This window comes from Takifugu rubripes, chromosome 21, assembly GCF_901000725.2.
Source record: "Takifugu rubripes chromosome 21, fTakRub1.2, whole genome shotgun sequence".
Classification (NCBI taxonomy): domain Eukaryota; kingdom Metazoa; phylum Chordata; class Actinopteri; order Tetraodontiformes; family Tetraodontidae; genus Takifugu; species Takifugu rubripes.
The window spans coordinates 16,083,102-16,108,293 of NC_042305.1; the positions used below are offsets into that span (position 1 = coordinate 16,083,102).

A 25,192-nucleotide genomic window follows, 5' to 3' on the forward strand; every position below is an offset into this window, starting at 1 on the left:
ATATAAACAGGTGCATTACAGATGGTTATTAACGTAGGACTCATGTATATTTATCAATAGTTATTACTTATGTATCCAGCATGCTGCCAAAATAAGATTCCTACACAGGGACATATAGATCTTTAGTGTCCTGTTGATGGGAACTGGCTGATTCAAAAGCCACGTATATGTTCAGAGGTCAAAGGTGAGCCCGGACAGGCTGTGAACTGCGGCGGAGGTCATCAAAGGGAGTCAGTTTACTGTTTGTCTTTGTTTTCCCCTTCTGGCTGAGCCCATCAAGTTCTGTCAGGTTTCTTTTTAAGCACTATCACCTTGCTCAAAGGTCTCAGTTATCGCCTCTGCAGAGTTCCAGGCTAAACTATTAAATGTGTCATTTCATGCAGCGCTGAGACAACATGGCCGTCCTCTCTGAGATGGTATGGAAATCTACTGCACACATTCTGGAGGGACTTAAATGGTTCCAGAATCTTAATAAATCCTTCCTCCAGTAACTCAGAGCCTGGTCTGATCGCTGCATCTTTGGGAACGCCAATAAAGCCAGATGTATCGAGTGTTACATGGATCCACGCATGGAGTCGGAAAACAGCAAATCCATTATTTTATCAATCGCACTTTATTTCAAGCTATTTTTGAATCTACAAGAAGTTATAATTCCCCAGCACACAAAGTAAAATGGTTTCCTGTCCATTAGCATGCAGCCAAGCTGAGGGGTATTATGTAAATATTATTATTATGCAAATTGGAGGAATTGGAGGAAGTTCTTGTGTTAAAAATGAACATTTCCAAGGAGACTGAGCAACAGCTGCAGTCAGTACGGTTCCTGCATGAGCAGCAGCTCGTCCTGATAAAGGCCCACGCTGCCTCAGCCGTTGTTCTGGATGTCAGCTCGGTTTATCAAAGCTTTCTTTTTTTTTCCCAGTTTAGTTTCTTCCTTTAGTAAAAACAGCTGCATGAAGCTGTGACAGCAAACACTAAACACCAAAGAGACAAAACCGCAACGATGAGCCAAAAGGTTTCCCCACGGACGGGAAAAGAAGGTCATTTTATCAGCTACGCCGACCAATCAGGCCCAGCAATTCCGGCGCGAGCGACTGTGGTGAACACACGCGGGAAAGAAGTCCAAAATTACAGCACGGCTGAGGTCTGTCGCCTGTGGAAAACTGCATGTGTGGAGCAGCAATGGCAGCCTTTGACTCGAAGAATTCGGCGAAAACATGCTGCCGCTGCCACCGAGGACATGGCTTTCGAACCCATCGCAGTAAATTACGTTTCTGACTTAGAACATATCTCTACACTGAGTCATTCCCGACCAGGACCGGAACAATGCTGAGAATCAGGCTGAAAACAACAGCAAAAACAGTATTCTAAAACACAAACCTACACGTTTTTGACCAGATATCAGCAAAATTAAAAAGCGTCTTTACGTGTGGAAGCAGCGCGTCGGCTCTTCAAAGGGCAGCAAATGTGCCCAACACATTAAATCAAGCTCAGTCGAAAGGCTTTATATGGAGGCCAGACTTGTTTTGATACTGCACCTTTTTTTTTTTCCATGTCAAACTCAACAACGCTGCAAACATCCTCAGATGGGTGTTTGGTTTCATCTGCGCAGGAAGTTCTATGTCAGAACCACAAGCGTCCATATGCAGAGCGTCAGCTGCAGATGAGAAACAGTTTGAGGGTGCAAAGCTTTGGTTCGAACGCCGAGGAGGCTCAAAAATGTTCTATTATAGCAACAGAACGTCTGAGCCGGCCTGGGCGGACGTGCAGGTTCCATATGGTGACAACTCAGCCTGTATGAGGATGAAAACACAAGTTTTTGCTGTTCACCAACGCAGTTCTGTCCTGAAACTAAAGAAGGGGAAACTCCACCATCCCCTCAGTACAAGCAGCTTTTTTACACATAAATCAAGGAAAGTGAGACAACTGGAGAGTTATGTTCTCCATGATAACACAGAGGAGCTGAAGCAATAGATGGGTATAAATGATCATTTCCATACATTCTGTGGCCTGTGTGAGGCAGAGAAAACAGCAAGAGCTGCATGTGCAGCGCACGTCTCTGGAGTGTTCGAGTGGTTTTATGGGAAAACGGCTGCAAACGCCTGTTTAAAGTTGCCTCAGATCTGATGTGCAACAATTCTCCTCGCTAATACAAACACACATTTTAGCTATTTAACCATCACCCAGTATCTGCATTCTCGGACATTTAAGCTGCGTCTCCTCTCAACGTGCACCAGTCACGCACATTTCTGATGCCGTAACAGTGACTGAGGATGCTAGAGGCATCATCATTGCACAGAACCTGACCTTGAGTCATTATCAAACCAACTGGGAGTGAGAACATGGGATGGATGCTTCTGTATCGGACTACCTGTGCTGATGAATCACATAATCAGTATGAATAACACAAAGCTCATCAGATGACGCCGACCGAGCGGCGGCGTCCTCTCAGTTAGGCCACGTCTGAGGTGTGCAGGGGCGGGAATACTTATGAGGTCTCTGACCTTGCTGGTGCATGAGGAGAGAGCAAATGATCAGCTCTCGGCACACAGACAGAAATACTCGGGAGGCAGTAGGTGACACACGTGCGCCCGTGGGCACAGACAGCACCGGCGTGGAACCACAGACAGCTGAACCTTCTTCACCTGTTATTAAACTCAGTAGCAACTGAGCAGCCTTATTTGTGCCTCGGTCACTTAATACTTAGATGCTCCTGATTAATGTGTCAGCAAAAGAAAGAGCTGCGAATGAGGCAAGACCGTGCACGTAGCAGCGCATACGGGCAGATATGTGCACTGTATGTGTGTGGTGTCTGTGTACTACTGGCACGACCTCAGGATGCAGACCCACACACAGACACACACAAACAAATCGTTAGATGTAACTCCACTTACGCGGAGCAGGGCTTTAATTCCTTCTTTATCGTATCTGTGCATCGCACAAGTTCCACAGTGCACGATAAGAAGAAGAAAAAGGGGAAAACACAAACCAAGTGGAGAGTAACATGTGCCTTTTGAACTTGTCTTTCTTCTTGGAACTAGCTTTGGCGTAACATGGCTAGTTAAGCAGATCATTAAATGTAATGGTTTGGGAGGATTGGGAAGCTTTATCTCTGAAGGCAAGAACAAAGTTCCTGATGATCTGGGGGGATTCTGGAGCTGGATTGGATGGGAATTCCCATGACTGCTGGAACAGTTTACTTCTGCTAACAGACAGGTGCTAGCATCAAGCTAGAGGCAAGGAATTACTCACTCAGATTTACACACTGAGACATGAAGCATTTGTGGGATAAAGTTATTCTTTGACAGATTACGTTAAGAGATTGAAGGTCCTCCCCTAGGTAGACACTTTTATTGTTCATGTCTGAGCGCTATAAATCAGTGACTGAAAACTGTCGGGGAAAAAAGGAGAGATAGCGAATGGGAAAAGGCAGAGCTTCAGCCAGAGTCATGTAAATCGAATTAAAATTAATAATATACAAAGACAACAAGAGTTACAATCTGAGGCAATAAAGAAAAACTAGATGGAGATACAGAGAGCAGTGCAACAGGGTCACGGGAAGGGAATTAACTTCTTCAAAGGGAAACAAACAACCGAGAGGGAGGAACGGAGAGAGAGAGAGAGAGAGAGAGCCCAATTTCATCTTGGCTAGCTACAAAGAAATGCCATGATGCACATCTTTATTCATGAAAACAGTCGAAGCAGGCATAAAGGACTCCGAATCCTTCTGCAGAACGTCGTGTGGGGATCATCCACACTTTTTCACAGGATCAGAGTGACCTCGAGTTTGTAAATAGTCCCTCCCTTGGCAAATAAAAAGGCAAATGCTGACAATTATTTGTTTCCCTCCTGCTCTCATTCCTCTTTGTTGGTGCCCTCCATCGCTCCGCATTTGAATCACTCCAAATTGGGAAATCACCCAGTTCTTATGTTTATGAAAACACAAGTTTCCAAGAGCTTGCTCTGAATTTATATTTGGTCCAAGCTGCGCAGTGCGTCTCACTCCCTGGCAGCGTGCCCCTCCGCAAGCTTTCCATAGAGGTTTGTCCCCCCTGGTTTCCACAGTGCCGACTGATTGATTTTCTCTTTAATGACTTCCTGTGTTGGGCACGGTCTAGGGCTGCAGGAGTGGATTGGGCACGCCGGGCCTGCGCTTTTCTGCTAGGCTCATCTGCGGTGTTGTAAAGTAAGGTATCTGCCTTTTCTGTGGCCTGGAAGAATGACGTGCTCCATTATAAAAAGAACTGACTCCAATGAAAACTGAGCCTTGGGTCCTAATGGCCGCTGGTTGCTGAGTGGATTACGTGGCCTCGGGGTATGTAAGTCTGAGGTTGATGACTGGGAAGGTGGAACACAAGTAGCTGTGGATGATTAAGTATTTTTAGTATTAAAGTCAATAACTTCGTCTCTGACAGTTTAGCTTTGGGTTTCGCTCTCTGAATCCAGTGATGAATATTTGTAACGGCGTCCCTGGAGGCAGGAAAAGCACCACGGTTCCCAGATTCCTAATCATACAACTGATGAGGTTGATTTCAAAGATTAGCATGAGACAATAATTAGACATTATTAGAATATATGGCACAAACCACTGCTTTTATTATATATAGAATATATATATCAGCAGAATAATTATTATTATGTCATCACTGGGGATATATTATATACAAGTCTGCGCCCTTGGTGGTGTTCAACAATCAGTCAATCAATGATCAGTTCAATAATTATCTGGGCGATATAATATGATGAGCTATAGAACTTGTTTAGAATTTAGATCCTGGAATATGGGTGATGTTTTCCAGGAAGGCAGCATGAATACTTCACTCTGTGCTCATATACAGACGGCAAGACTTGTGTTTACTTTCGGGTCTGTAAATTCAGATTATTTGGACAAACTAAATTCTATTAAGGATTTTATTCCCCCTCTTCCACAGACATGCGTGACGCTACAACAACAGGAAGTCTTTCCTTCTGTTTTAGTCCTGGAAATCGGTCGGTGCTTTTTCTGGCAGAAAGTCTCTCCATCACCAGTGGGGACATTTGAAGTTTAATCTTCCATAAAAGCTCATTTAAAATGAAATAACAGATCAGTGAAGCTACATTAATCAGGCTGCTCAGGTTGCAAAATCAAACAGAGTCTGTGTTTGGGCGAGCAGCGTAATCCTGAGACCGCCACCCTCCACTTTAGACATCAGAAGGAGCTGCTCGGCTGTCAGGTATTAACCGGTAAGAAACCAAGCACACCTGCAACGCTGGAACCGACATGAAACAAAACACACCCCAAAAACAAAGGCCTCATCCAAAAGCCTATGCGGGAGGCTTTCTTCATAATCCAGGGATGTGCAGCAGATCTGAGGAATGGAAAAAGTCCCACGTGAAAGCAACATGCTGCCACAGAGCGCGTTAGCATTTACGTTTGTTTGAGTTTGATTGAGCTAATTACACCGGGTAGCTTGGGTGCTGCGACAGTGTAAATACGCAGGGGTTAGCCCAGGCCCCCGCTGAGATGAAAACCCTTAACTTTCATCCACATGCAACTAATCAGCATCCAACTCCTGAAACAGACACGGCAGCTTGTTCCATCGCAGATCTCGTAAGCTCCGAATGACACATGAAAGCAGGGTCATTTTAAATCCATTTACTGATTACGCAACCGCAGACCCACATCAGGGGCCGATGCGTCGCGGAAAGACCCCAGTTTGCAACGTCTGCTCGGACCCCAGCGAAGAAGGTTGTGAAACCCGATTTCATTGGGAAAACAAGCGTCACGAGATTTACAAAAGTTTCTGGAGTTGCGCAACGTCAGAAAGTTGTGCAGCAAGAACAGGCTAATTCAATTAAAAAAAATTTTTGGTTTGTTTTTTAAGACAGATGGACCCCCACCGGCCACTCCTCGGGATAAGCAGCACGGGGCACCATGATTCCGTTTCCTTTCAGGAGGGGTTTGTTTTGGAAAAGATGAACAGAGTAATGTTCAAAGTGGAGAGAAAGGGAAGGGGGGGCATGAGATGACCCACATGTCCCACATGTGGCGGCACCAGATGATGCACGCCAGCCGGCTGGAACAGAAATTTGTCATAGACCACATTAGGTGGACAACAGGAGCCTGGGCATGGGCCAGACAGCTGGGAGGTAATGTGCTGTTTGTGGATTTTCCGGCTGGGTCACACGGCGAAGCCCTTTTTGTTTGACTGGAGGTTGCGAGCCCACACAAAGGGCTGCACACGGGTTCAGGGTCTTTCAACCGAGACGATCGGGTTCTGCTCCGCGTCTGAGGAGAGCGGGAACACATCTGGTCCTGTTTTAGGCTGAGAGGAGCGCTGGCTGTTATCACACCGGTCGGATCCCCCGGGACGGGACGTTCGGCCAGCGGGATCAGGGAACAACCGTGGCGCCTTTCCACTGTTGCCTTCCAGCCTCACTCCCACATCAGCGACGGTGACCTGGAGGTTCTCCAAATGGAACAAAAGGAGCAGAACAACAAGCTGAGGTCTTCCTGGTGGATTCCTCACAGCGCTGTGATCCATAATGTGGAAGGACTTTGATGGTACAGTACATGTGGCTCCAGGGTGGAGGAGAAATCACTCCACACTTTCCACCACGTTGCGCCCACCCCCCCCTTCAAAAAAAAAGAATAATTATACACACAAGCTGCTGGAAAAAATAAAATTAATCATGCTTCAAGAAATATTTACAGGAAAGCTGTTTAGATTCTTCTTTCTGAAGCCAGTTTGAGGAAACGGAGACTAAAATCCTGCATCTCAGTGGGAGGTGAGCAGCATTAATTCAACCAAAAACTGACCCAGCTAATAAAAGGGCCAAGAGAAACAAACAAATGATCACTTCAGACACACATTTCTAGAAAGTCATATGAATTCTTTTAACCTGATGGTAGTCCAAACCATGCTTAGTCGGCCTTTCTGCTACAACTCCACTCTTGATAGAAAATTAAGATGAAGAGGTTTTAAGGCTCCAGAATATCTGCTGGAGTTACATTAAATACACGAAAAACACACCAACGCACCCATGCCCCTCTGAGGCTGATAGGAGCTTCAGGAGGTGAGACTGGCTGGCTGGTGAAGAAAAGGAAAGTGGAGACGTGTGAAAGACCCAAAGATCAACTGGGACGTCTGCTGTGAGACAAAAGGAGCTTTTTGGCCCACATCAAACGCTGCACTTCATCACAAACTGTCCATCTCAGCAGTCAAGGCTGATGGTGGCAGCATCACGCTGAGGGGGTGTTGGTCTGCAGCAGGTCGCTGGACTACAAACGGAGAGAAGAAATGTCCTGTAGCGACCTCCCGGAGCATCGTCAAGAGAAACGATGAGAAGATTTGCTGTCCAGCAAGAGAAGGGCAGCGTGGACGTCAGGGTGGACGTCCTGGAGCCCCAGAATCAAAGCCTGGCCTTTGATCTGATAACCAAACTTTGGCTGCAGTTGAAACGGGCTCTTCACACCTCATCGCGGGTCCACCTGGCAGAGCAGCTTTTCCAAGAATAATAAAATAATAGTCAGTCACCGTAGAGACATTTGATACTTTGCTGCCAGTAGATGCGTTTAAATCGTAGCGGTTCATTTAGCACGCTCACAAGCCTGCACACAAACGCTGGAAGCCACCGGTTCGGATGCCATCAAATGTGCTCCATCACTCTAGTGAAGATAAACAAGTTCTGGGGGATCAAATGTTGATCTTGATCAAGCTGCGACCCTCATGTGCCCCGTGCATCAGATATCCTGACAGGTCTGTCGTCAATAATACTTGCAGACACACGCTTATACAGTTTATACCAGCATGGAAAACGCTGTTTTCTCCTGCTCTTATTCCACACTGGATGTTTCGTAGAAACTCCTGCGAGCTGCATTCACTCACAAAAATGAAGTCCCGTCACGTCGCGAGGCGGCCCTGGTCCCACATTAGACGTCTTGCCAAAGAGGAGCCGTTCCAGCCGTCTCTTCTGAGAGCTAATGCAATGTTTAATTCAATATGTCCCTCAAACGATGTCCCTTCATAGCAAAAATGGATCCCAGCTCCATTTGCCCTCCGCCTGGTCGCCATCTCCCTGAGCTAGCGCCACTTTTCAGCGAAAGAGACTGGAATGATCCGGATGAAGGGCGGCTATAATGGGGTCAGTGGGAAATGGACCAATAAGGAGCCATTCGATTTTGATGCAGAATTCAAATGTAAGTGGGCTGTTAGGACTTGGCAAAGCTTGCTTTTCTCTGAGTGACTTTGGTTGGATGTTTCGACTTGCTTTGAAGGAGGTCGTTCAGACGCTTTTACAGACGCGCAGAGGTGAAGTTTTGGGATCAACACAGCTCACCTCGCTTCGCCGGCCAGCTTCAGACGAAAAAGGACCCTCGTTTATTGACATGATGCATAACAGACATGGTGGTGCACGCACACGGTCTGACGTCCGTCGGTTTAGTGGTTTTTCTCTCCTGTTGCTAGGTGGAAAAGGGCCTGTTGCAACCTGTTGAGTCACCCAGATGTGGAAAGTACCGATGAAAGGAGAGAAAGGGTTACGCACTATCACCAGACACACAATCCAGACATGACCCAAGCTACGATAAGACCCCTGCTGCCTGCATCCTGCAGAATTAAGTGTTAAAAGGAGTCTGCACTTGGTCGTGGAGGGTACAGAACGACCACTCACACTCCAGGACTGCACGGGGTTTGTCTTTAGGAGCTCCTGTACGCATGTCACCTTAAATGAGAAAGTAAACCTCTGTCACATCTGCTGACAGCTTTTGCACCTGGAGTTCCAGGATCAAGGCCGAGGAAGCCGGCAGGTGTGCTCCCATCTGGCTGGAAAACACAGCAGTTTCATCACACACCTGCCCCAAGTGCTGCTGGGAGCAGAAGGTCGCTCCCAGTTGCTGACACGTGTGTTTTTCTTTAATTGCAGGGGAAACTCCAAACAAGCCCATCAAACAAGCCTTTAATTAGCTTGAATGCAGCCAGGAACTAGCCTCCCCATTTTATATGGTCTTTGCAAACCTATAGGAAATGTTCTATACTCAAATTATAGAAACACATTGGTCAAATTAGGACCAACACATTGGGGCAGAAGAGTTACCTCTGGTTATATATTCCACCCAGACAAGTGAAACACGCTAATTAATGAACCACTAGGAGGGCCTCCTAATGGTCTTGATGATCATTTTTCATGTAAAACTGGCGCGCATGAAAGATTCTGACATTTAACAAAGGCGGAGGAGAAGAAATGAAGATGTTTGATCAGCACTCCTCCTTCCGTGCGCGCCTCATCAGGTCACTTGTGTCGTCACAGGCCTGCACTAAAACCTGAACACTGACAGCTAAAAGCATCCTGGCTCCAGCCCAGTCCTACACTTCAGATCAGCATTAGCATAACAATCGCCTTCTTACACCCTGATGGCGAAACCCCAAAGCTGTCACCGCGACAGCTCCACGGAACAATCGTGGGTTTGGAGCGACGCGGAGAGGAAGGATTAACACCGACATCTATCACAGGGCTGGGTGAAAGCCGCCCATCATAAAAGCCAGAGTTTGTCGTCTGCATATCGGGTTTATTCACCAGTCATTCATCTCCACTCGTCGGCTCGGAATAGAAAAACAAGTTGGGCCGTTTCCCCTGATTATCTCTGAAGGAAATTGCAAACAGTTGATACCGATCAGAGATGCAGGGCTGTTTTCATAATGCGATGGCCCCCCTGAGCTCCTCCCTTATCACATCTCAGACTTTTGACAAAGCTGATATCATCTCAAAATAATGATGTTGACGCTCTTCTCCATGGTGACGGTGTTGTGTGTTGGGAGCACATCTCGCGCTGTCTGACTCAGTGGCGAGTCACATGACAGCGGGACTCTTTGACTTAACCAGCAGCTGGGTGCTTAAACACACACCTGGACTTGAAAGAGATTATCAGAATGCACCTGAACCCTGAGGGAAATCCATTGTGTTAGTTTATCTTGTTGCTTTGTTACGTTATTAATCAATTCAGTTCAGATTGCATATTTTGTGCCTGCTACCAGCTAATTTGTTGGATGTGTGGTTTTTAAAAAACAGGTTCCAGGTTACATTCCAATCATCGCTCCTGTCCAGCAGGCTGGAAGGGACGTAGGTCGGGATAGTGATGCTGTGTGAAGTGGCAGTTTTGGAAGTTTCACGGAGGTCTTCGCCGGCATTTCAACACGTCCAAATATACGACGGCTGCCTACAGAGGCCTCCATCTGAGGAGGACCTGTGAGCAGAACCACCGACAAGGATTGGTGTTTGTAAAAACCACAGCTGCCGCCTTTCTTTTAATTACTTTCTTCTTCTCTGCACATGCAGATCTGTTATTGTTACATCTGAACCCAAGACGAGCTGATCCTGACATGCGTGTGCATCCTGAAATGGGGCCTCCTGTTCAAACAAGGAGAATACCACTCACGGTGAACTCTTTGACCTTCTCCTCCACCTCTTTAACACCCATCCTGCAACTTGTTAGAAAATGTTAGCAATGAGAGAAAACACACCAGGCTGATGCACAAAAGCAGAAGGTTACGTGCGTCTCACACTGGCCTATTGGCCACCTTGGCTAACGGGCGCCATTTCCACAGCATCGCTTCACTGTTACGTGGGAAGATGTCAGACTGGGTTCTGCGGCATTTCATTTGTTGTTTGGCGACATGTTTTCATCGACATTTTGACCACAGTGGCCTGGCTGCTCAGCCTGCGCATCATTCCACGAGGATTATGGGGAGGAGGAGCGTTTGACTGGGGCATCGCTGCTTCACCTCTGTCGTTGGTGTTGTTTGTATGACCGCAGGTCCCATTTAAACAGCTAACCGAGCTCCTCGGGCCGCGGAGGCAGTTGCTAAATCTCATTTGTGTAATGAGTTAGACCAAGCGACTGTGATCCCTGTTGCACGGTTTTAAATTTCCGGCTTTGCATCTCTGTTTTGCACCATATGTGTTTGATCTATATAAATGTGCACGCACGCAGAATCAAAATCAAGCTAATTGCCAAGAATGCTTTGCACATGTGAAACAAACCAGCCTATATCAAAGAATGTGAAAAATTGCAGTTACAGAGTCTTTGATCATGAAGATTTGGGCTGGTGAAGCGTAAGCGTCACATTAGCATCTGTCACTGCCGTTATCGTACAGAAATAAGATGTTGGCTTAACATTAGAGGTGTGTTGCTGGTCAAATAGAATCTATTACAAAAGAAATTGTCTAATAAGAAACATTTCCAAACATCTCTCCACTTGATAACCCAAGCTATAAAGCTATTATGTTAGCATAATGAATGAGTCAGTGCTGCGCAGCTGTGACCCAGACGGCTGTTACATGGGCCTCCAGATCTGACATATGAAGTCAATTCAGTCCCGATTACTATAACAGGAAGTCTCTGTTTGCAGCACTAACAAAGAAGAAAGTGGGGGCTGGATTAAAACCACAAAGTGATGAAAGTGGAGGTGGAACACAAGTCAAGTGGCTTTGTTTCCCTATTTTCGCTCATTTCCATCAGCCAGTGGTTTGATGAAGCCAAACCCCTTTAAAATTTGGAAACATCCTCTTTCCCAACCGAGTAATTCAAGAGCTAATTTGATCCAATTTTGCTGTCACAGCCGTTGTTACCAGTTACTTTTCAAGGTTTTCTAAAATGCTGGTCTATGTCAAACAACACACCAGAACACAACACGTTGGCTTGCTCTGCCAACAACAAAACACGCCGTTAACTTTGAGGGCAAACGCCGCCACCTAGTGGCCACAACTGAGTGTTGGCTACGTGTATGTTGTGCACAGATGCTTCCAATTTACAAAGACAAAGACAATCCCGGTTAAGGGAAAAAGAAATCTTTTAGTAATGCATGGAAAAAATGCACTGTGAGTTTGCACTACAGTGTGTGAAGTAAATCAAAGCACATGTTTTTAAAAATCACATTAAAACTCTTAACGACACATCAAACATGATACTGGTCTGTTTGGAGCATATGGTTTGTAGGAATATAAGTTGGAGTACAAACCAATGCCAATACAAGAATGTTCAAGGTTCAGTTTTGCAGTAATATATCACACAAGCTTCAGCCGAGTCTTTGTTGCATGTGCGCTGAATCACAGATCAGCCAGGAGGTCAAGTGCACAAACTCAGTGGATCACATCAAGTTTTCAAGGACAGTAACCACGGCTGAGACAGCATCATGGACTTATGTCGTCCAAATTGGCTCCACAGATGTTCCTCAGCTCATTGTAAACACGTGGCAATCCTCAAATAATAGATTTGTTTGACTCATTAAAATTAAAACAGATCACTCTTAACACGGTATTATCGCGAGACTTTGCGTTGTCACGTAAACGCATGCGCAGAGTGCATAATTCAGCATCGCTGTAAAATGATGTATCTATTATGGTATGTTACAAACATTAAACAACTGTCCTGCCCCTTTAGCTTGTCTCGGATAACATCCGCCACATGTACTGAAATAGGAACTCGAATGGAGAAGCATTAAATAGAAAAATGCAAGGTTATTTTACTCGGGAGCCTTCCAGCTAGCTCGTTAGCCGAGGTTAGCATCAGGCTTCAGGTGACAGATCGGTAACTGCATTTGGTCAAGTACCAAAATATACACTGGAGCAAGATGTATTTTCTCTACACCATCATCGCGTCTTTAGTTTCTTTTTTCATTCTGAGGTGGTTGAAAAAGAGGAGGTATTGCACCGACCTTAAGAGACTTGATGGTAAAACGGTCCTTGTTACAGGTAAACAGCCCCTGTTGCTGCAAATGTCTCTGATTGCTGGTTCTGTTTGTTCTATAGCTGTTGTGAAGGTCAGTTTGGGTTGAGATGATATGCATGACATGAAATTGTGCAGTGTGCAGCTACTGCATAGTATCTGAATGTGAAGTGATAACTGCATGGATGATTACTGATGTTTTCTTAATCAACAATCATTGATGTCCACTGTGGGTTATATTTATGTTCAGGTGGGAATTCTGGTATCGGCAAGGACACGGCTGTTGCCTTGGCAATGAGAGGTGCCCGTGTCATCATTGCTTGCAGAGACGTGGAGAAGGCCGGGAAGGCTGTGAGGGAGATCAAGTTTAAGAGTCACAGTCTTAACGTCTTTCACATGGAGCTGGACCTGGCCAACCTGCAGTCTGTGAGAGAGTTCTGCAAGAACTTCCTCCAAAGAGAGAAGAGACTCGACATCCTGATCAACAATGCAGGTAACGACTAAAGATCGAGCAGATGACTTCAAGGGAATCAAACTACCCAGTAGAAGAAGTGTGCTGAGGCAAAGTATTAAATAAAATAGCTGGTCTTGTTACTAGAGGTACAATTGATTCTTCTACATGTAATAATACATTTAAAGAATTCTCAACAATTAGGTCCAAAGAACATACACATTTCCAACAAAATAAATTAACTAAGATACTTCTACATCTGTCTTCTCTTTCCACTTGTCTTCATTTGTTTTGCAAAGCTAAAATCGAAATAAGAGCTCGTTTAGATCAGATCAAACCATTTTTGGTACCACAACTGAGGAGCAGCTTCTCTGCATACCTCTTCTTCTTCTCTACCTCCAGGCATGCCCAGTGTCCTGGATTGGACAGACGACGGATTCAGCATGTGTTTTGGCGTGAACCACTTGGGCCACTTCCTCCTCACTAATCTGCTCCTGCCCCGGCTGAAGGAGTGCGCCCCCAGCCGGGTAGTCACCCTCACGTGCTCCAACTACAAATACCAGAAGCTGGACTTCCAGGACCTCAACTACAATCTGCTGCCGTTCTTCACCTACTGCCGCAGCAAACTGGCCAACATTTACTTTAGTCAGGAGCTGGCCAGAATCACCGAGGGGAAAGGGGTGACGTCTTATGCCGTGCACCCTGGTTAGTGCCCCCCTCTTACAAGACGAAAAGAAAAAAATCTTAATTTGTGCATGAATAAGTTCAGATATTTTCTTGTGTTTCTCCAGGGTTTGTCCAAAGTGGTTGGACCGTCCACTTCTCCTTCCTGTTCCGGATGCTGATGCAGGTGATCATGTGGATGTTTTTCGTGTCCTGTGAGACGGGCGCTCAGACGGTCGTCTACTGCGCCGTGTCGGAGGAGGCAGCCAGGAACAGCGGGGGTTACTTCGTCGACTGCCAGCCAGCTTCGCTGCGCCCTTTTGCGAGAGACGCTGGTGTGGCAAAAAAGTTGTGGGAGGCCAGTGAGAGACTGGTGAAACTGGCCTGATGTGACCAAAACCTCCTTTATGTGTTGGGATTCTAGTTATTTATGGTTATTTAAATATTGCCGTTTTCCTTTCTTCCTGCTCTGTCTGCAGTGATGCAGAAACTTTAAAGTCATTCCTTTTTTTGTGTGAAAGCCCTGGTTTTATTATGCATCATCATTTGGTACAATTAAAGATGTTTTAATTTATCGTGCGTGATGGCTGTGAGTTTTGACGAAGTTTAAAATATCACATATACACGAACACGAATAGACATTTTTGTTATTTGTTTTTATAATAATTGTGGCACAATCTGCTGGTAAAATCTAAAAAACCACTCAGATAAAGTAAAGATTTGTTCTGTCTTTGTTTGGACAAAGATTTCAAGAGCAATTGGGTGATTCTATTTATTTGGCTTTGCAACACAGGGCTGCTCCCTCATGTTTTGAGTTTGGGGGGGCTTCCTGTTCCAGGCGGATCAATAGTTGTCATCACTGCTGTGTCTGATTGATGATTACAGTTTACAGAGTCTAATACCCCTAAAATAACGCGGTTCCCACAGAGTCACTACAGGAAAAGTCAATAAATGCAGATGAATTCATGAATATAGGGAAAGTTTTATTTCTCCCTCCCGAACATCCGAACTCATCAGTAATAAATAAACTGATTAAAAACCTGACGTGTGCAGAGTGCTTCCTGGAGACTCTGGATCTCCGCCTCGCTGGCCTTCTCTCCGTCTCCCAGCAGTTTCTCCAGCTGGTGCTGAGTCTGGCGCCACTGCTGCGCTCGGACCTCTGAGTCCTGCAGCCGTTCCTCCATCATCTCATCTTCTGTGGACTCTCCTCTTTCTCCAAGAGCTTTTATGATCTCAAGGCATTTCCACTCAGTTTAGAGTTATAAACTACTGCTCCATGTCAACACCTGTCTCACTGACTCCTGTCAGTGGTTTGACTGGATTCTTTTCTAGAGCCTCCTGGTTTATCTTGGTCTCCTCCAATTCAGACTCTGTGATGTCATCAGGTACTTCTTGTTGATGAGGCCTCTTTTTTTTTGTGACTCTTCTTCAGCCACGACTTGCTTAAGTTGTCCGGCTATTTTCCAGTCCTCCGTTCATTTATTTCTGCTGTTAAGTTTGGAAGAAAAATCCAGTTTCGATACATTATGTGCACGTTTTCAAACGAGGCAACGGTGAACATTTGGGGTTGAAGGTTACCATAGGGGGGGTTCTCATAGACCAGGCAGTGGGCGAGCTGAAGGACCAGCTGAAACCTGACCAAGTCTCTGCAGGACAACAGAGACAGGAAGAGAGGCAGAAACAAACGTCGGACGGTTTAAATACAACAAGGAGAGATTAATGAGGAAGAGTCGTCTGGACTTGGCAGCTCTGGGGGAGGCTGAGGAACAGAATCAGCAGCAAAAGTGCACAACTGTCTCCGTCTAGTCAGATGCTCTGAGCGCCCTGAGCCAGGGAGTCACAAGACAGGAACATCTAAGAGGACATCCGTGTTGTCTTGATAAACATCTGTATTAGGTGAAGCATGAAAGTTAAATAAATACAGAAACTGATTCAGCTTCTCTATTTAAATCAACATTTTATTGATAACACCTTAACACATCTTGAAATTATAGAAACACATGTTTCACGTAAGAGAGCTGAGTATTAATCATATCATACAGAATTAACCCAAATAGACAAAAAAAAACAGACCGACTAGAAAGAGCCAACTGGACGGACGTGTTTGAATCAGAGTAGGCTGACTCTGATGTCAGCGCAGCTTCACTGGCTGCCCAAAGAACATGGCGGAGGGTCCAAGTTTGTCACCTGGCTGAAGTCGACACAGCTGTGATGATAAATTGAACCTTAAGTACATCAATAACCTCCAACTATGAGGTCGTGTCTTGTGCGCCCCCTGCTGGAGGCCCTTTGAATTGCCTCCAAGCACTGCGCGTTCTGTACGCTACAAAGGCAGCCAATCTGCACTGACAACACAGAGCAGCCCCATAACAAAAAAAAAAGCATGCAAGATAATCTTCATCCCATCATCATCACCACCGGCAACATCACTCATTACTATCATCACTCAAATAATCATCTTAATTATATCGTCTCCAGACAAAAAAAAAATAGCCACCTGCACTTAAAAAGCAGCGAAAAATAGAGACAGAGCGAGTATATCAGCATTCAGTAGAAAAAAACAAAACAAAACATGGAAATTAAAAAAAAAAAAACACCCAAAAACAAATGTGCTGCTAACTGTCATGCAAAGAAAACGTAAGCTGCAGTTGTGAAATCAGGAAAAGGTCTCATGTTGATTTTCAAGGCTACTAAACTCACAAAGAACAAAAGAACAACACCTTTATACTGTACATGCTGCTATGTCTTCTTTTTTCTCAAGGTGGGGGGGGGCATGTTTGAGTGCTTTCAAATGACCTTTGACCTTTTAGCAAGGAGGAGACATAAGTACAATAACTTAGGATTTCACTTGGTGAAAAGAAACGCTGCATTTTGATTTTTTTTTATATTAAACATAGGCAGAATCAAGACAACATGGCATAAAACACAGAAAAGCTCTTAAGGACAAAACGTATTTCAGGCAACGTTGATCATCACAGGAAACCACACGTACGAGTGTAAAACCCCCTTAAAGACGAGTCACATATGAACCAGGGTCCTTCTGTGTACGGACAGACGGCAGCTTCACAGATGCATGACCAACAAAAAAAAGGCAACAATAATAAAAAGATACCAGAATAAATAAATAAATATTAAATTAAATAGAAACCTGAGGACTATTCACCAAAGCGGGCTGCCCAACAAGCGTGAAGGCAGCCAACGGCGGTGAGCAGAGTACAAGAGGCTAAAAGTAACTTAAAGTCCAGAAGATCAACCACTCCCGCACAAGCAATTAATATTGGAAAAATCTACTCCAAAAAATGTCATCCAAAAAGAAAAAGAGTGGTGGGTTGAAGGCAGAGAACATATGTGTCCTTCTATCACACAGGCGTGCGCACGCACACACACACACACACACACACACACACACACACACAACAGAAACCCCACTATCTCTGAGTTGGACTGTGTGAGTCCTCCAGCACTGATGTTCAGGTGATTCTGTTTGTGCTTGGAACAGACGCACGCGGTGGTCTCAAACATACAGAAACATTTAAAATAATCTATAATAATCACACATTCTATCACAGGCTTGTATGTGTGGTGCATTATTTCAATATCTTTAAAAAAAAAAGACCATATTTATTTAATTAATATCCTTTAGTGGGGGGTTTCTTTATATATTATTTTGTCCAAACAATTCAAATGTGTCACTAACGGCAGGATATATATAATCATATATTATGAGTCCTTATTTTCCCTAAATAAAAATAAATTCTCTCCAACATTATACATCACAATATGATAATATCTATCAGAAAAAGTGAACTTCTGTTTCATTTTAGAATGGAGAGTACAGTGCAATGTATCTGTCCACAAACCTATTTCAAACCTCCACTATCTGTTGGTTGTCTTTGATTAACAGATTACAGAATCTGTCTAACTATGATATATAAGTGTGACTGACAATTACAGTCAGTCACACACTCGACCACTCAGCTATCGCTTCAAATCAAAAGAAAAAAACATGTAAAAACCTCAAAAAGAAACAAAAACCAACAAAACCTCAGTGTGGGTTTGGGCACTTTGAGCTAATACAGGGACAAAAAACTGCCAATATCATTTTCCACTCAACAGTTAAAAAACAAAACAAAACTGCAACTGTTACTATGGATAAAAACATGCCGTCTTAAAAAGTGACAAACAGGTTTTGACAAAGATATTTCCACCAACTTAAGAAACGACTGGCTTAAAGAGGTTGAAATTATGCAGACAACAAGTACAAATGGCAAATGTTTAATTATAATAATATAATGAGAAAACCTCTACTTAAAACTTTACATACTGTATTTCCAGTGCAGTGTTTGTGTGTCACACAAGTGTGTATTCACAGGAGGGCAGCGGACAGTGGGGAAAAGAGCACAAGAAGAGTGCTGAGCACACCCACAAGTCGGCGTGATGAAGAGATGAAGAGGAAACCGCGACTGACGATGATGATGGACGGTGTTGTGCGCCAGGTGACCGGCAGGGGGCAGTAGTGGCCAGGAGAAGAGATGCATGCTGGGGGCTGTGGTATCCAATGGGTGACGGGTTGCTGCTTCAGGACGAGGGGGCCCAAAGTAACACTGAGCTTGTTCTTTAACCCCCCCAATCGTCTTCATCCCGTGAGTAGAACGTTCTCGACAGACAGCGCTTTGACCTTCGACCCTGAAAAGCAAAGGAACTATTTTTTTTTTTTAAATTAAAATGAGCCCGAGTCCACACTATTTCTGGTTGGGGAGAATGCAGCATTAGCTTAGCTTAGCATAAAGACAGGAAGCAGGCACCTCACTGCAGTGGTGCCGCTGGTGCGCCTGAGCAGTGGAAGTGGATGTTCTGCCACTTGCTGTCTCTGCGGTGCCACACACGGGTCTCCTCAGACTGGCTGGACCTCGGCCGACCCTGGGCGTCAACATACTGAGTCAGGCGGATGTAAGCGATGCAGGCCGCGTCCTCGCCGATCAAGTGGACGTGGGGGTTTAAGATGGTGGTGTGGATGGGCTTGTTGTTCTTGGCCAAAACTGAAAAGTCCAAAGAGGAACTTCAGGATGCAAAATGACACTAAAAGTGACACTTTAAACCATGATCTGCTCGTAAAACCTACGGTTTTCAAAGTAAAATCTGTGAAAATCCATCCCCTCCACCAGGTTCCCCAGAGCTTCTGGCTCAAATGAAGTCAGTCCAGGATCGCAGATCTTACTGAAAACACGGCAGAAGTTAAACCCATTAAACATTTTGACGCCAGCAGTCACCCACAGCTTAATGATAGGAAGAAAACTCACGCGTAGGCCTCAAAGTCCCCATTATTGATGGCCTCTATCAGCTGCTCTGTGATCTTGATAATCTCTTGCTTGCGTGCTGTACAAGACGGCAGGAGGAGAAGTTCACCGCCACAATTCGAACAAGTCGGGCAATGTTAGTCACCTCAGAAGTTCATCCACACCGTTAAATCGGCTAAAACTGAGCCGCCGTGTTAGCCGCCGATGCTAAACGGTGAGATTCTGTGTAACACACGTGCAGCTCGACCAGCAAGTTAGTTCGCTCTTGAATTTCTTCTCTCCCTCACGTTTTCCCAGCCTCTCACCCTAAATCCATCTGAGCAGTGTGCACGAGAACACACACAAGCGCGTTCGCTATCGTTACGCCTTGAACGGAACACGCCAGACGCGACCCGTTCGAGGTCAACCGGCCGCAAACGAGCGGTTAAGAGCGGCGTGCCAATGACAAACCACACCGTTAGACGCCCCTGTGGCAGCTGCCGTGCGCGGAGGGAAGGCGCATACTCACGCTGGGGAGAAGACAGGGGGGGGCTGGAAGGGGACTGGGGGGGAGGTGGGGAGGTGGTGGCGGGTGCAGGCGGAGGGGCGGCCCTGGCGGCGGGCGCCGGGGCAGCTTCAGCGGCTGCTGGCGCCCTGCGAACGCTGCTGACCAAGTCTGAGAGCCGAGACACTGAGACAGGATGTGTGTGTGTGCGTGTGTGTGTGTGTGTGTAGGGGGGGGCGGGGGGGGTTACACAGATGAGAAACACAAGACTGTATGAATAGACAGTTCAGGAAGAGCTGGCTCAGCCAATCATGTCTTTGGTTGTCCTTTACTCTTCCCTTTTCTCCACTACTCACTCTGCATGGGGACAGCGGGGGTGTGCGGAGGGGAGGGGGCAGTGAGGACAGCGGGAGGTGGGGTGCTGGCGCTCCCTTCCCCGTCAGACGTGGGCCCTGAGCCCCTACGAACTGAGCTCAGAAGATCGGAAAACTTTGTGACAGCTGGGTTCAGGATGGGGGGGGGGGGGGGGGGGGGGGGGGACAACACAAGGAATTGATGATGGTTAGAAAACAAAAAAAGTGAGATTTATGGAACACAAACTGCAGCTACAGCACGGAGCTCCCATTTATGCCACTTTTCCAAAAAAGGGATGGACCAGGATCTTTTTTATCCAGATCTGGAGACAGATTCCCGCTCATCCCCCCTCATACGTGCAGGCTTTTGGATTTAATGGGAGTCTTTTCAGTGTGCACAGGATGGACGCGCATAACGGCGATAACGAGCGTTACAACACTGCTCGTCTGTTTAACCGGCTGGCAGAAGGAAAACGCAGCACAGGTGCCGACACCAGCCGGGGAACAGAGGTAAAGAGGGCGTTCCTGCAGGAGAATGAGATGGCATGAGACGCAGAGGTAGGAGGAATGAGGGGGGGGGGGGTGTAGCCGCCACAAGAGACATGACGGCAGCCCTTCAAACACCTTCAAGTTCAAACCGAACGTCTCAAATGGCGCCACGCTGTCGGCCTGATTGGGATCCCTCAGAACTAACAACAACATCAACAATCAATAATCCAGCCAGCTGAAACCAACAGAGCTACAAGTACGGAGCGCCGGGGGAACACGCACGTTCCGACGTCCCAAGGGCAGCAGCGTTGGGTCACAAACCGGCGGTAACCGACGCGGGTGCAGCTGTTCCCAACAGAGCGCCGTTCTCACCTGGATGTTGTAGTTTTCTCTGGAGCCGACGGAGCCGACAGCCGCCCTCTCGGCTCAAACTGCTGTGTAAGACTACTGTCATCTAAGGGTGGCGCTAGCAGAGCAGTGTGCTCTTTTTTTGCTAATGACCCGACACCATGTCTCCATTCCCTAAAAGCGGGGCTAATTTTAGACCCCCCCCCCCCCCCCCCCCCCCCAAGGTGCCCTTGCCCTTTCCCACTCCTGGCACATTTGGAACTGTGATTTGGGAGCTCGGAAGAGATCGTTCAAAGACCTTTTGGATTTAATCAGCATTCAAGCTTGGTGTTTGATTAGGATCCAACTAAAAATCATTAAATCTTAAAAAAAAAAGAAAAGAAGGCGCAACCACACTGAGCAATTACACAGGTGGGACACAACCGCCTCTACTTTCCAGAAATGACTGGACGGCTCGATTCTAACAGCCAGTCATCAGCACTGTTCAGAACTATAAACCGATCAATATAATACATTTAATGAATGAATTAAATGAATAATTAATATATATTTCTCCTCTATTCAAGAGTTTTTATTCATTTTGGACAAATCAAATGGAGTTAAACTGTTGACAGGCCACTGAAGCTGGAAAGTGGTGTCATTTGACGTGTTTCCAGCTTGAACTTCTTGTTCCCGTGGTTTTAAGATGATGTTTTGCTGCGGTGGGTGTTTTTCACAGCCTGATTCAGACATACTGCCGTCTGCTCGGGTGTGACGTGTGCTTGCGTTGGCATAGTAACCGAGAGACACAGCCATACATTCACACACGCTCGCACAAACGCCTGCTTCCTTTCAATTTGCGCGATGCACCGGAGCGCACGTTTTACCTTTCACATCTTCGTCCTCCACGGTGGTGTTGCTGGAGTCTGACGATTCCTGAGAGCAGAGACGACAACGCTCAGTTTGGCTTCGGCCGTGACACCGCACACGCTCGGGCTGCGTGATGTCACACACAATCACACGTTATGGACATTTAAAACGCAAAAAAAAAAATCAAAAAACCAAGTCAGCACATGTTAGTAAACTCTGACATCCGCCCTCCACAGGGTGCCCTTGTCTCTCCCTGCATATCAAAAATGTGCTTTCTGTCCGTCCAAACAGCCGACGGAGCAGATTCTGGTTCTGTCCTCTCGAGAGGGGCAGCACGCGAGCTACCCTCCAACTTTCCCTTTGCCCCCGGTGTGGCTTTTGCTTCTCAGGCTTTCGCCAGAGGACAAGTTAGCTCTCTCTTTTCCAATTAGCAGATTAAATGGGCTTAAATTCCCATGCATGTAGAGGAGACATGCTGACCTCATTACCAGAACACAAGTGCACATCATCACAGGCACAAAGCACAGAAGTAGTTTCGCTGCTTTCTGAAGAGCAGGTGGTGACCCGAGGGGGGAGAAAAAAGTGTGTGTGGGTGTGTGTAATTAAGTGTGTTCGCACTTCCTCTTTGGATTTAATTGTAATCATAGTCATTTGGTCTTTATCATGACCGATTACACGCAGTCATGTGACAGACAGTCACCTTTCGTGTGTTTCTACACCCCTGTATCATTTTTGTCCAGTTTATGTTGCACGGTTAGAATGAGCACCGCAGAATTATTATAATTATATTATTATTTTATCATTTCTGAGGCAGGATGCTGTGGTAGCAGCTCAACTCTGCTGTGAATGTGTGCCGAGGACTGCTGACGGGTAAAATTAGTCACATGACCAAACAGCTTTGATTAAAATGACTGATAATCTCCATTCCTAAGCAACACGCACACAGACACACACACACATGCATTAAAAAGGGGGCAGAAGAGTATAATAAGGAAGATATAGGACAGGTGGGGGCTGGACGTTGATGTACCTTCGTCCTCTCCGCCGGATTATGGATGACAGTTGTCTGAGGTTCCTGAGGACAGGGATGGATGTGGCGGAGTGGAGGAACACAGGACAAATGTGAGCCAGGGGAGACAGATGAGAGGGGGGAAAAGTGTTGTAGGCAGAGATGGAGACAAGTTTAAAAAAGGAGCAAAACAGTGACATCAATGTTGGACAAAAGTGCTTGTTAAAGTTGACAAAGGAGCGATGAAGAATCCGCCAGAGCCAAGCTAGTGGCTGAGCTGAAGACCCTAATTTGGAGTCTGATCTGTTCTCTGCACATGGAGCGTGCACACACACACACACACACACACACACACACACACACACACACGCACACACTAAGACTCGGGAAACTATTTTGGTTATTTTTCTTATTCTTATCCAAGCATGGCTGGGTTTTTCACTGCTCTGCATAATTCTAAATGGTCTCAGATGTGCAGACAGCCGAGGACATGGGAACTGTAAATAAGAGGAAATGAGTCAACTCGTGCAACATAAACAAATGTGCTCTAACAGTTATATATTTGCCTGAAAATCTTACAGTGTATGGCAATAGAAGGCATTCCTTCCCCTCGCACTACTCAAAAATAGAAAAGTCTTAAATGATGTTTTGTGGATTTTCCTGCACAGCTACGGTGATTGTAGCCCTCCCACATCTTCTAAAAACTCCCCCAACCCCGAGGAAGTGACACCATTGTGATGACCAATTGTTGGCATTCTCAGCCGTGATGGCAGTGGTGTTGTTATGGCAACTGTCACCCGGGGAAACAATCTCTAGTGTGCAACTCAGGAGCCTGTGATGAATAAGATCAAAGAGCTGATGGTAGGAAGGGTTTAACAGTTACACACTGACCTGAGGAGTGAGTAAAAACTAAACAATGCTGATGCCATTTTAACCATTTGGAATCCTTCATGACACCCCTGGGTGTACAGCGTACAAATATAGCGTCTCCAGCCATGTCTACTGCTGCTACAGAGGCACAAATGGGCTCAGATATGGGCTCATGTCACTCGCAGTAATGGTGGTGATGCCTTTAGAAGACAGCCCTGATAGCATGACAGCTATCCACAGTTAGCATCCTGATGAGGAGATTCAATGAGCCAAATAGCAAAGATCACCACCAGGCTTCAGTTGTGATTTGTAATCAGGGAGCAAAAATAAAACAGCCCTTCTGGTTAAGTAATATCCAGTAGAAAAAGGTCTGTCGGGCCATCACATCCTTCAAATGTATATAAAATACACATCCCAATTTTCCATTTGCCACAGAGAAAGCAGAACTTGCTTGCAACCTTTTTTGAACGTTCAAATGTAAACTGAAAATAAAACCTTGACCTCAATTTCTGTATCAAATAAATGTAATGATGGAAAGTAACTTTTAGCTTTGTGAGTTAGCTGCGTCGCCGGTGACTGCTTAACCAGCATTGTATTTATTATTCATCATTAACGCAGCTTTTAATGAGAGCCTGAATCTTTTGTATTGGTTAACTGCATTATTTAATTAAAACCTATGAGTATTTGCCAGATAACAGTTCAAGTTCATCACTGAACTCTTTTCTTCTGATATGTGTGAGTATCTGTGCTATAATGGAAGGCCTGATGTCAGGTAAATGCACGTGTAACCAGCTGTCTGGAGAACTACGTTTTCAATTCCACGCGTTTCCACACCGTGAAGACAAAAATGACTCTGTGGCGCACAAAACACTCTGAAGACCTTTGGACTTTTACCACTTGTACAGCAGGGAGCCGCTCATCTGTGGCGGCCTAAACAGGATGGAAAGGGTAAAGCTTACCGACAGGCCCAGCAGGTACTGGCTGCCTGCTCCACTCAGGTAAACTTTCAGAGACAGAGAAAATGCCACGGCAGCACGGTATCAACCCAAAAGCAAGGCACATCCTGCCTCCTGACCTAACGAGGGGAAACGCTCCTTAGGCCGCCCGCTGGTTCAAGACCTTTACAACCAATAAGGCAGCAACGAGACAAAGATCAACCCACAGACAAAGGTGAAGATGTGGGGAAATGGGTAAACAAAAGACAGGCAGGAGGATCGGCAGACGCACACACGCACACACACACACACACACACACACACACACGTCCAGTAGCTGAAGGGGGTTTAAGAGGTAAATACCAGAGCAGGTGAAGGGATGTTTCCTTTGGGGCTGGTGACTATGCTGTTTTTGGTGCTGTTTGTCTGGGGCTGTGCAGGAGAGGAGAGTGAGGAGACACAAAAACAGTGTTAACATCAGCAAGAGTTGTGAGTTTGTGTTCACGCACGTGCACGCTGATACTTCAAGGCCGCCTCCCCTTTTCAGAAGGAATCCATCTTCTGTCCTGTTTGCCGTTAACTGCGTGACAAAATAAGCATTTCCGATGTGGCTTTGTGCCGAGGGAGTTAAAAATGATTCCAACACAATATTTCAGCGAGTTGCGAGAACTCTGTGTCCACAGCAGACTGCTGACCTCTGCTGCTTTCAATTCCACCCGTCAGAGATGCGACCGCACCATTCAG

General features: G+C 45.9%; 2 protein-coding genes across 30 annotated transcripts in view; one reads left to right on the forward strand and one right to left on the reverse strand.

Moving 5' to 3' along the window:
- Positions 1–12,323: 12,323 nt before the first annotated feature.
- LOC101064881 (retinol dehydrogenase 14) lies at positions 12,324–14,393 on the forward strand. Of its 2 annotated transcripts, none has more exons than XM_003975181.3 (4): positions 12,324–12,726; positions 12,951–13,193; positions 13,554–13,856; positions 13,943–14,393. In XM_003975181.3, the coding sequence occupies exons 1-4, from the start codon at positions 12,606–12,608 to the stop codon at positions 14,200–14,202; spliced, it is 927 nt and encodes a 308-aa protein (XP_003975230.2). In that variant the 5' UTR covers positions 12,324–12,605; the 3' UTR covers positions 14,203–14,393. The 2 variants fall into 2 exon arrangements, with proteins under 2 accessions (XP_003975230.2, XP_029685121.1); XM_029829261.1 differs by having other exon boundaries at positions 12,334–12,376.
- A 1,352-nt stretch (positions 14,394–15,745) lies between these two features.
- Positions 15,746–25,192, reverse strand: part of camk2b1 (calcium/calmodulin-dependent protein kinase (CaM kinase) II beta 1) — a 31,129-nt gene continuing 21,682 nt past the window's right edge. For 10 of the 28 annotated variants that reach the window (XM_029829257.1, XM_029829258.1, XM_029829243.1 and 7 more), the window contains 7 exons: positions 24,812–24,880; positions 22,665–22,709; positions 21,652–21,700; positions 19,115–19,190; positions 18,937–19,031; positions 18,620–18,853; positions 15,746–18,500 (listed from right to left, as the gene is read on the reverse strand). In XM_029829257.1, coding sequence (XP_029685117.1) covers positions 18,621–18,853; positions 18,937–19,031; positions 19,115–19,190; positions 21,652–21,700; positions 22,665–22,709; positions 24,812–24,880 — 567 coding nt within the window. In that variant the 3' untranslated portion in view covers positions 15,746–18,500; position 18,620. Of the gene's footprint in view, positions 18,517–18,619; positions 18,854–18,936; positions 19,032–19,114; positions 19,191–19,619; positions 19,782–19,951; positions 20,096–21,651; positions 21,701–22,664; positions 22,710–24,811; positions 24,881–25,192 lie in introns of all 28 variants that reach the window. The other 18 variants (XM_029829233.1, XM_029829231.1, XM_029829234.1 and 15 more) reach the window with 5 other exon arrangements.